The sequence below is a fragment of the Solea senegalensis genome, linkage group LG6 (genome assembly GCF_019176455.1).
Source record: "Solea senegalensis isolate Sse05_10M linkage group LG6, IFAPA_SoseM_1, whole genome shotgun sequence".
NCBI lineage: Eukaryota > Metazoa > Chordata > Actinopteri > Pleuronectiformes > Soleidae > Solea > Solea senegalensis.
Window position 1 is genome coordinate 4,812,402 of NC_058026.1, and position 12,241 is coordinate 4,824,642.

The following is a 12,241-nucleotide window of genomic DNA, read 5'->3' on the forward strand; positions in this document are numbered from 1 at the left end:
GTGTATGAAAATCCCAGTAGATCAGCAATTAGACTATTGGAAATACAGTATATATACACTGAAACATTGTGATACTTCTTTAATTAAAGCACCGTCTCAATGCATCAGAAATATTCTTGATAGTGGTTTTGTGTTTGTATTTGAGCCGGCTTCTAACAGTTGGCAGCAGGCACTGATTCATTTGACTCTCTCCCCTGTTTATGTATATAACATTATCATTATTATTATTATTATTATTATCCGCTGCTCCCTTCTTATTCTTCTGTTACGTTTGTAAATTGCCTCAGTTTGTTAACTTATTGTCAGTTGTCCTTTTATTGTCCTTGTTGTGTTGTCTTTTTTGTTGTAAGTGTATTTACTCAGAGAGTGGGGGGCAAAAACCTTGTATGTGCACTCATACTTGGCCAATAAAGCTGATTCTGATTTCTAGAATTTTTCTTCCTTCCTTTTTTATAATATCCCAATATATCGCAATGTAGCTAAACATCACTCCTATATTGCTGTGACATAATAGTTTTTAAGTTAGCAGTTAATCAGGTGTGCCTAATAAAGTGGCTGGTGTGTATGTGCATGCTTGAGTGTGTGTGTGCATGTCTATCTGATTAATATACTAAGGGAACTAAGGCTGAACGGTCATATTAATCCATTTTGAGAGCACAACGTGCTACTTTCTTTGATTCAGCTCTGCGGGGTTTGTTGTTATGATGTCCATCTCTGGTTTGTGTGTCAGTGTGTGTGTGTGTGTGTGTCCTTGCTCTGCTACCCAGTGCCTGCAACGCTAGCTGTTGGAACACAGGACTGCACATGCCTGTGTCCAGCATGTGGAATTTAACATTTAAGTGGAAAAAAGGGTTAGCGTGCATGTCTAACAGGGGAAAGCCTCCGGCAGAGTCGCACTGATCTCTTCATGTTGAAATGCTGTGCGTTTTTTGTGTGTGTGTAGTGGGTGTCGTTCGCACTTGAACATTTAATTTTCTATCACACCTCTCCCACCAAACACACTGACACATACAGGTGCAAGAGGGAGGGAGAGAGAGAGAGAGAGAGTGATGCTGTTTATGAATATTCTGTTGATCTAAAACCAGTCTGAACTGGATCATGGTTTGGACTGTTTCGGATTGTGCATTGCAAACAAACATGGCAGGAGTTCATGCAGATCTTTTGAAGTTAATGTGATAATAGATCCCACTGGTGACCAGTAGTGTTTTTCAGAGATTGTTATTTAACACTGTCCACACTCCACTCTCCAGCATCCCAGGGCATTTTGGACAATCCTATGCTTCCAACTTTAATAAATACATCATCAAATTCCTATAGTGCTTTTCAGGTCACGTCAAAGGCACACAAACCCACAAAATAACAAAACAAAGGAGGATAGTAAAAATAAATAAATAATATTAAATAATGCCAGTTTAGAAGGTCTGTAATGAGTCAGAGTTCCTGATGTGGAAGGGTTTTCCAGAATTTAGGGGCTCCAAGTTTGTGGCAGCATTTTGAGGCGCTTCTCTATTCCAACATCGTTGTGCCGCAGCGCACAAAGCAAGGACTAGAAAGACATGGTTTGACGAGTTTGGCGTGGAGAAACTTGTCTGGCCAGCACAGAGCCCTGACCTCAACCTCCCCCCATCGAGCGCCTTTGGGATGAACTGGAACAGGGATTGTGAGCCAGGCCTGACCTCATCAATGCTCAAATTCCCATAGAAAATCTTGAGGAAAGTCTGCCAAAAGTCTGCAAAAGGGAGGACCAACTCCATATTAAAGTACTGTATATGTATGTATTCATAATACTAATCAATTCAATGAATTGTGCTGAATAGTGTCAGCAGAGAGCTCCAAGTGTAGTCTTCTCAGACTACACACTCCTCATCGGCTGTTTGTCAATATTTCTGTTGGAAAGTCGATTGTGAATTGTGTGTTATTTATTGACAAATGAGACAAAGTCCCTAAGAATCTGGCAACCTCATCAACAGCTTGCCTTCCTGAGCAGTGGCTGCTGCTGCCAACCTTTTATCTACAGTACTTACATTCTGTCATGTGTGTCATGCATGAACATTTGTGCGTCTCTCTTCCTGCAGGGTGGTCGGTTCCGTGGATTGACAATGGGTTTCCCTCCTCTCCCCCAGCGCTCGTCAGCCAGGCGCTCCTTTGGACGCTCTAAACGACTGAGCCTGGCCCGCTCCCTGGACGACCTCGAGGTACGAGCGCGCACATGTGCACACACATGTGCACACACATGTGCACACACATCACAAATTAATAGATGTTCATACTTTTCATCAAGCTCAGAGTGACTATTGCTTTATTTGAGACACGCTTGCGCCGTCCGTCTCTAATAATAGCAGCTGACGAGCATCATACATCCTCACATGACAGGTCAGTTCTCTTTTCACGTCACCATGGCAACATATGCACAGCCATGGGTGGACAATGCTTTCCTATATAAAGAGCAGCAGACGTTTAGATCTGGATTAAGACACCTGCACCAGTGTTATATCGGCCAATTTCGTCTTGTATAGTCATAGACATGACTATGCTATGCTTTAAAATAATATTAAAAGCATAGATATTATGCTTTAAATGAAAAATGGCTGATCTGATATTTAACTTAACATAGATTTTTCAAAAATTGCAGCAAAAAGAACAAGATTAGAAACAGAGAGAAATATGGTGATTATATTAATAGAGAAAGAAAAAGATAAAAAAAAAAGAAATAAGTGTTGGTGGTTAGCATTGTTGCATAACAGCAAAAACGTCAGCTGTTCGAATCCCAGGTTGAACAAGGTCTTTTTGTGTGGATTTAGCTTGTTCTCGCCGTGTTGTTGTTGTTGGGCTTTCTTAAGCTTTTCCTGGTTTGTCCCAGAGTAAATTGACATGCAAAGTGGGTTTAATTGGAGATTCCACATTAACTTTATGTGTGAAAGTGAGTGTGGGTGTCCAGATTAGCCACCTTTTGGCTGATGTCACTTGAGATTGGAAATAAAAGCATTTCTGTGAACAAGTGCAGCATGTCTATACTGTGAGAGGAATTGTACTTTCCGTCTCCTTTCATCTGTAGGAAATGACCTGGAATCCAGTCATTTGAGAGCCATGAGTTTCCCCTAACAATATGCCTATTTAGTTCTTCCTCTTTAATGAGAAGGTCTGCAGAGGCTGCTCCAGTCATCTACACAGAAGAGAGACAATGGACTGCTCTCATGGTTACCACTGTAACTGTAAAGGTTATACTGTATGAATCATAACTGAGGTGGGATTCGTATCCGTGGTGTATAATTTGCAGAATCTATACGTTACGTATTCTTATTTGTAACCTATAACCTTGTGTGTTTGTGCACAGGTCAAAGCAGAGTTTTGTGAACATGGTTGTGTGCACAGTTGTCGTTTTGGTCTAAAGATAAAGATCAGAAGAAAAGTAAATGTTTCCGCCATTTAGTGGCCACTGAGGCAGTCTGGGAGCAGATAAGAGGATCCTCTACTGTCATATCAGCAGTGACTTTTATTTATATTCTGTACATTTTTGACATTTTTTCTTTATTGAACAGCACAGTAGACGGCGACAGGAGAACAGAAAGAGAGAGCAGAAGTATTACATGTGGAAAAAACCCCATCAGCACTCAAACTAGTTTCAAGTAAACAGAATGCGTTTTGCATAGAACACGACACAACTGCACAAACGTCCATTGTTGTTTGGCTTCACGTCCAACCGTAAATAATTTGTATTGGTAATGTGATTAGGACGTGGCTACACGTTGTGCTTTTCCTCTCTTCATTTGCATGTCGCATTGTGTTTAAACGCGTGATGAACGAACACGCATTACAACAAAAATAATGCAGCTTTTTTTGATGCCATTACAGTCGCTCTGCATTCACAGTACACACAGTCAGTGTGTACTGTAAATCACAGAAGTCATCAGCCGCTAATGTCGGAGGCATCAGTGCATTTCTGCACACGTTTGCACATCCCATTATTATGCGTGTTTCATACAGGGGCAGATATTTCCTCTGTCCTATTGCCAGGGTGTCCCATGGTTTCTCTCTTCTCTTCTGCTCATCACCCTTTCACCCTCGCTCCCCTCTATTCTACCTTTTTCTTCCGGTCGTTAGGCCTTTTTCTCTCGCTGCACATGCGGCAGTGACGACAAACAGAGAGGGCTTTGTCTTGTGAGGGGGAAGGATGGTGAGATTGGTGTGTGTGTGTGTGCTTGTATTGGTTACCTCTTAAGGACATTTTGCTGGCATGGATTTTTATTAATTAAAATGGCTAGAAATACAAGTGTTTGTGTGTGTTCTTGTGTGGGTATCTTTGCGAGCATCAAAAAAAACTTATGGGCTGAGGACATTTTTGGCTGATCCTCACATTCTGTCACCACTTAAAACGGCTTTTTTGGGGATTTAAGGCTTAGTTTTAGGGTTAGGGTTAGGGATAGGCATTAATGGATAAGGTTAGGGTAAAGGTTTATGGAATGCATTATATCTATGGGTGTCCTCACTATGAATGCTGCACAAATGAGTGTGTGTGGTGGGGACCAGAGGGGTTTTAAGTGTTACCCTGCACCTCTAATGAGCTCTGATGAGCAATAAGCTGACATTCTCCTCGTTAGTGAGGCCTCAACACATAAGCAGTACACACACATACACACAGGACAGTCACATAGTGCATTCCCTCGCCCCTGTAACTATCAACTATCTAAACCTTAACTAAACCTAAACTTAACCTAGACCTAATACTATCCCAAAACCAAGTCTTACCCCATAAACAGCCCTTTAGAGTTGTGACAGAATTTGAGGACCAGACAAAAATGTCCTCACGTTCACAAAATGTCCTCGATTCCTTGTTGTTGTGTTTTTTTTAGTGTTCGGGTCCTCACAGATGTATATACACATGCACGCACACACACACACACACAAATATACACATTATTCTTCATACATGAAGAGATGTGCATGCACATACACAAACACAGTTCAGCCGAGTAACACAACCATGTTGATTGCACTTTAATTGCACACGCACACAAGCAAACAGACAATGTCTCATGACAACAGTGAGGAGAAGAGTCGTACATATCGTGTGTTTGTGTGGATTACAGTCACCCCCCTACAAACGGAAGCCAAAAGGGATTCTGTTAGAAGATCATATGTGTAACTTTGTTTGAAAATACTGATGTTTAAAACCACAGCAAGCTATTTAGAGATCACTGTCAGCAAAATAAATAGCTGCTAACTGAATTAACTGCTTAAAAGGACACTGACGCACACACACAAAAAAGATTCTCAAGTGGTCCTTGAGGGTTGAAATGCAGATAGCAAGGTGATTGTGGGTGTGTTTGTGCCCATCTGGCCAAGCTATTTATTGAAAACTGACAATGAAAACACAGACAAACAGTAATTCAGAGGTCGAAAGCACAAATATAAGCACCAAACAACACACACCGCAGGCTGATTGCAAGTCTGATTGCTGCAGTTTGCTCCATGAGCTGTAACATAATGATAAGTGAACGAAGGGGAAAATGTCTCTCCAGTGGAGCTCAAGTGTTGCTGGGAGAGACAATTCCAAGAAGATTTCTATCGCACCACTAAGAGGGATGTTTTATCAGGGCTGGCAATGTTCTCTGTAGGTTTATTCTGGGCATCAGAGCTCCTCTTTCTCTAACAAAGAAACAGTTTTATTATGAATTCAGCTAAGCTCGGAGGCACTTTTATGAAGACATTGAATGTAAAACTCTTTAACATGACCATAAAACATTCATTGACCATAAGTGAATGTTTCTTATCTGCAAACTTTTTTTAAATTGACCACAGTCACGTGTGGGCTGTTCATTATAAAAGCTTAAACTTTGCTGCATGTTTTGGAAAAACACTCTTTTTGATGACTATAGTATCACTTGGTTTACTCAGTGTCTGAGTGTAATTACTTAATTTGAGTGTACTTATTTTTGTGTGCATGACATGTCCAAAGCTAAATGATTTAGAGCCCTACTGGTGGTGTCATCCCCGCGGACAAATACAGTCTGGGGAAATAGTTGTGAGTCTCAGCTGATCTTGCGCACAAACATGCATGAAGGCTATAAACCTAAGATCTGACAGTTTCCACTCAGCTTGATCACCTTAAAGTGTTTTTTCTTTTAACTGTTTGTTGAAACACTTTCAGTTGCTGAGGCTGCATGCACCTCTGCAGTGGACCTTCAATTTCAAATTCAACATCTGTTATTATATTCAAAATCCCAAACAATCCATATTCTTTGTGATTGTGCAAGAATGCGACCTTAAATTCAGCTAAAACTAATATGCGTTTGCAGAAGTCGCAGTATATTTTAGTGAGTGTGTGTTTCATAGTTATCTTATTTTATTCAAACACAAATAGTTGGTGTGTCATTGGAGGTACTATGATAAAAAGGTTTGGACTAAAAAGAGGGAAAGTAATTCACTGACCATAAAGGTTATATGAACATGTGTATATATATATATATATATATATATATACATATATGTATACTTATATATACTCTCCATTGTCAGCTATCTACTGTATATATTTATGCCTCTCTACTGAGGAATCTTGACTTGCTTCTCTTCTGGTTGAGATGTTTTTGAGAGGGGTATTGTGGCTTTTTAATGTTGACATTGTTCAGCAACTCCTACACTTAAACAGCTAGCTACCTCTGCTGGCATCCACTTTATTGGGGGTAGCCTGGAGAAGAGGTCTTCAGACAGTCTGCAACCTTTAACCACAACCCTCTCTGGTTGGTGGGTATGCAGTGGTGGCCAGCTCACTGTGGCTCTCCTACTGGCTTCCAGCTCATCTCTCGTCTTTTGTGCCATAACCAATAGGAGGCTCTTTCAGCTGCCTATCCCAGCCTCTGAATAGCTTTCTTCTTCTCTTGGCCTCTAACACTCATCCTGGTTAGCAGATTCCATGCAGTTTGTGCAGAGAATCCGCAGCAACCCACCTCCACTGGGAAAATCCAAGTGTGCCAACCCTTGCTCCCTGCAGTCATCGACGAGCTCTTGGTATTTGCTGGCTTTTCTCCCTGATGCCTCTTCACAGCCCTCTTCCCACAGCCCACTCACTTCAACTAAGATGATTTACCATCCCACTTGTGACCAGATAACCACATCTAACCTAAGGGTAGTGGACAACACAGTGTTTGGGAAATGGAGCCTCCTTTCCAGGTCAGCTTTCATCGCCCAAACTTTTTGCTGACTGTATTAGGGAGGGCTTGGTTGTGTTCCTATCTAATAGATGTGAGGCCATGGGGTGAGATGGCTCTAACCTTGTTCTCCATTTCTGCACCAAGATGTCTGCCAGAATCAGATGCACTTTATCATGGTGCCATCCATACCTGCCTTGGGTCAAGGCAACCCGACAGGATGTGTGTCTCTCTACATACCACTTCAGTGCAGATTTGCATGGGAGTGTCATAGCTGTCTATGACACTCCCATGCAAATCTGCAGCTCTACAGCTCTCAGTAGAAAGGATATCCTCCTGGTTCTTCCACTGCTGGAAGTGAGTTGTCCCAAGGCCATGTCTTCCCATACATGGTATTGCTGTGATGTCCCTTGTTCAGAGTGGACACTGCTTCTTCAATGAAGAAGACCTTGCTACGATGCCAGCTTCTCTGACTTGTTCGTCCATGGAGTTCCGATGGAGGTCATGGAGAGCCTGCATTTCACCACCTTCAACTCCTCCACCAGTGAGGACAGGGGAGCTGTGCCATAGGGGTATTGATGAATTGGGCACACTGTTTCTGAAGCTATTTGCGTCGCCTTCTGATTCTCTCTGCTCTCTGATAAGCTACATCTGTAGACTTGATGTTAATTCACTGATCCCTTCTTTCTCATCAGCTTTGGCTACTTTTAACTGCTTCTTCAATGACTTGATCTCCTTTCTCGAGCATTGTCAATGGTTGACAAGGGGTCTACTTTTGTTTTTGCTTTTCCAGCAAGGGTTGCCTCCAGGATGGTATCTAGATCCTCCTCAACTTTGGACCATTCTTTGTTTTTGGCCACTGGAGTCATTCACTCAAAGATTGGGTTTAACTTTCTGAGGTGGCCTGAAAGCTGGTCTGGGCCAGTTTGAAGAAGAAGGTGCTGAGAGATCTCTAGTACGACGGTGTGAGTCCTGCCTGGGGTTCACCTTATTAGAACACATCCAGAAAATATGGGAAACATGTATACAGTTTTTTTTTAAACCTCAAGTATTAAGCGTGACCTACTTTTACAAAATTGTATGATCCTGGCTCTCTTAAACCTGGAGTGGAGCCCCAATTAATGTTAATGGTAAAACCTGTATTTGTCCCAGTATTTCATGTGGAAAAATATCTATATTTTTATATATGCGTTTAATTGGTTGAAAGTCTTTTGTTCAACAACTAATTTACTGTCACTGCCTGCTTACTAGTCCACACATTAACAGTACAAAAAAAATGAATTGCCCAAATTGATGCAGCAGCAGCTGAGGAGTCTCGTGAAGTGGCAAGGTTAAAAAATAATTGCTTTCCCACTTGTTTCTACTTCATTCCCTCATTTGTGAGAGTTAGTAGGCTGATCTTAATATGTAAAACCGGCAAACTGCCCATTAAAAAAAAAAAAAAAAAAGAATTAAAGAATTGATGTATTATATCCTCATCTGACACACTTTTCACATACAGCTGACATCAGTGTTGAAATGCAGTGTACATAAACTGTTGTGATAGGCTTTAGCGTCATGCTACCTGTACACTGGAGTGAGTCATATGGACACTTTTGTCTTAAATTGTTTATTTCTTGAAGTTGGGGACCTGAATGTCCTTTTTGACAGTTCTTCAAATCATTTTCCCGAGCTGTTGAAATGTTTCTTGACAGTCTACATTGTGTTTTGCTGTGGGGTTGACACTGAATGCCTCCTGTCTGTTTAATTCTTTCATGGTTATTTATCAGCATGAAATGTGAGTGAGACACTTCACCCCCTGTCCTCACCCCCAAGTCAAGTAGAGGACGGACTGGCAGATTGTGTGTGTGTATGTGCATTAAAGGGTGGTGTTGATGAGTTGAAGCATGTTGAGGAATGCAGTTAACTCCAAGCTGTGTTTTAATCATCATTACAGGTATCAATCATCCCGGAGGACGACAATTTACTCTTCTACTTGTACACGTTCTATGTCTTTCATTTTCTGTTTTCTCCCATCTGCCCGTCACTTCTCAATCCTCTAGAACTAAACATATAGCTTTCCACTTACTGCATCCATCGCTTGCTGTTTGGCTTCAGCTTTGCCCCCACTCCCCCTCGCTGTCTGTTTACTCTCTGTGCCCTCAACATGCTTCGGGCATACTAAGCAGATGACAGAAGAGAACTGAGGACAACACATTCACCCCAGTGCTGATTTTTGCGTGTGGGTGTGTGTTCCTTAATGGTGAGGGGTCTCCCTCTGCAGCCATGCCTCTGTTTTCGCCTTGTGTGTGTGTGTGTGTGTGTGTGTTTGTGTGTTTGAGTGTGTGGGCGCGCATCTCTCAACCCACAGCAGTGTGGGTGGAATAGAAATTATGCGAGGGTGGGTAGAAAAGCAGAGAAGGAGGACGGGGGGGAGAGGCAGGGCAAGGGAGACGATAGAGAGGGAGGAGGAGGGGGATGTGAGAGGGAGAGCGAGAGGGAATAGGAATCTATCGACAGCGACATTCTGTAGTGGTTTGAAAGCCATCAAGCTTTGCTGCTTCATCTCTGACCACACACAAAACACGCACACACTCACATTCAATAGCTGATGACAATGTGTGCTGAGGGGAGCGCTCACATGCAGTGCTGAGGATTACTTGTCTCTTTCTTCATGGAGCAGCAAACTTTGAGTGTGGATTCTGTGACGACCGCTGATTCAGTGAGTAAATCTGTGTGTGTGTGCAACATTATGTCTCTGCATGTGTGCATGCGTTTTACTCCTATATTTTACTTCCTATATGTGGCGCATGTAGCCAGTGTAGTTTCTGTCATATGTGGTCTACAGAACACAGTCAGAGACATTTTATTCTAATATTGCTGGAACAGATAAAAAAGGTTCTTGAACTTTTGTCAGCCTGAATTTAAAACCATATTAAACTTTTATTTTTTTAGTGATGCTTTAAGCTTTATAAGTGTTATGAACTTGATCCTAGTTACTGCTTGTCATCCCTATATTCTCGTGCTCCTTTGGACCTGGCCGTGGATCATTATCTTCCACTGCTTGTTCATTTCAGATAGATTAAATTGAACGCATTGGAACTTTGTTAACAAGGCCTCGCTCTGGAATGACAGATCATGTGATCGGCGCAGGCCAATCATTAGGCTGCTGTGTTGAAGGGAAACCTGTTGATTCTGTGGTTTAGTTTTTTGTTATTAGATCAGTTCAAATAAGGACACTTTTTTATCTTTGTTAGTGTTATGTAGCTGGTTGTGCAATGAGTTTATGGGGTCCGCCATACCATATTATGTTTTCATGTCACGAGTGGACGAGTGATAGGTTTTTTTTTGTGGTGGTGGAAAACAGCACAAGACATTATTTCACTAAACACAGCGGTGAGAAAAGAGCTGCCTGAAAGCCCTTTGACCTCCCCCCCACACACACACTCACCTACGCACACACACGTAACACACAAACTCCCATTCATATAAGTGAAATAAGTGTGGGGAACCTGCACACTTATTTCCTCTTCTATGTAGTGCTGTATGTGCATTCTTGCTGTGTGAGGGCGTGCATGTTTGTGTGTGTGTGTGTGTGTGTATCTCCGTTCTCCTCGTGATATACCCTGGGAGCAGTGTGTTGGGGAGGGAAATCAGATGATGACACAGGATCAACGCTGCTCCTGTACATGAAACACCTCAGGTGGCCAGGAGTCTGATGTGACTCCTGATGATTTAAAATAGACACAAGTGTTTTTTTTTTTTTTATCTTCATCAAGTGCCAGATGGGGTGTAGTTTACTGCATCAGCTCAATCAAGCAGTGTCATATGATTAGTCAGTCGCGGGTTGTTTTTTATTATTATATTGACTCTAAATCAGAGAGAACACTTTCCACTTTGAAGCAGTGGTCCATAGTAGTTATTAAGCACATATTCTGTCAAGCGTCTCGGTCCAGTCTAGTGGACAAGGTCTAAAGGTCGACTTGTGGCTGCTGGTCATCTTCACCAGTGCAGTACAGTTTTCCTGTGTTTGTCATGACAGGATTTCTCACTTTTTTTTGCATAATTTTGTTGCATCTGTGACTGATGCACCAACTGTTGAGCCAGCAGTCACCATAAATTACACTGTTCCAAGGCAGTGACACATGTGAGTCATATTAAATCAAATACCAATTGGCATTACGTGTCACCTTTAATAGAGATTAGATAGTCACTGGTTTCATTAGTGTGTTTTTGATGAACTGTGACAAGACACCAAACACACTGATGGTGATGTATTGAGGACAAACTCTTCTATAGCTGTGCTTTTATTTTTAACTTATTTTCACTGATATATGCCTGCTGTCATCTTACGTCTACCTGCTGATGCAGTCATTATGCACCGTTGTTCAGTGAGTTGTTTCACTTCATTACCAACAGCAGAGGGCAGTGTTGAGTTTTGTTGGATTCCAGGGTTTTTTGGGGCATGAGGATGAGAAACGGAGAAAAAAACCATGATAAACTTTTCCTTGCATAAAGGATTGTGAGGTAAGAAGTGAACTGGTGCATTTCTTTACTGAAGTGAACACATGCTGACGTACGCACCTGCTTGCATTGGTAGCAGTTGCCTTCATTTGTTATTTATGTTCAAATTAAAAAAATGTTACTCAACGTGTTAATGATTTTTAAAAGAAAAAATGTCAGGTTGGACAGTTTGCCACTGTTAAGTGAACTTACAGTGAGGAAGTGTTATAGACAGTTTTCTAACGCTGTAATCCCTGGTTGTATTTGTTTTAGTGAACAGGACTGCGTTATGATAATAAGTTTGTGTTCACGTAGTGAAGCCTCTGCTTATGTCAGGTATGCTGTCTAGCTATTTTACACATCACTAATTTCATTTACAGAAAGTGTAATGCTTCATGACTTAGAAGTATGTTGTTTTTGTTAATCCACACACAAATACTGTCTTAGAACATCAGCGTGTAACAAGAGCCACTCAAGGATAGAAAATACATGGTTGGGATGTGATAGTTGCAGTCTATGGCAATGGACAACAATTCAAACTGGTGTTGTATTAGAAGAAGCAAGACAACACTTCTGTATAAACAGCATGGACATTCACTGACTGGTTTAAT

At 41.6% G+C, this 12,241-nt stretch overlaps 1 protein-coding gene across 1 annotated transcript in view; it reads left to right on the forward strand.

Moving 5' to 3' along the window:
• Positions 1-12,241, forward strand: part of LOC122770944 (regulator of G-protein signaling 12-like) — a 30,570-nt gene that overhangs the window by 7,970 nt on the left and 10,359 nt on the right. Inside the window, exon 6 of the mRNA XM_044028179.1 lies at positions 2,076-2,195. Coding sequence (XP_043884114.1) covers positions 2,076-2,195 — 120 coding nt within the window. The remainder of the gene's footprint in view (positions 1-2,075; positions 2,196-12,241) is intronic.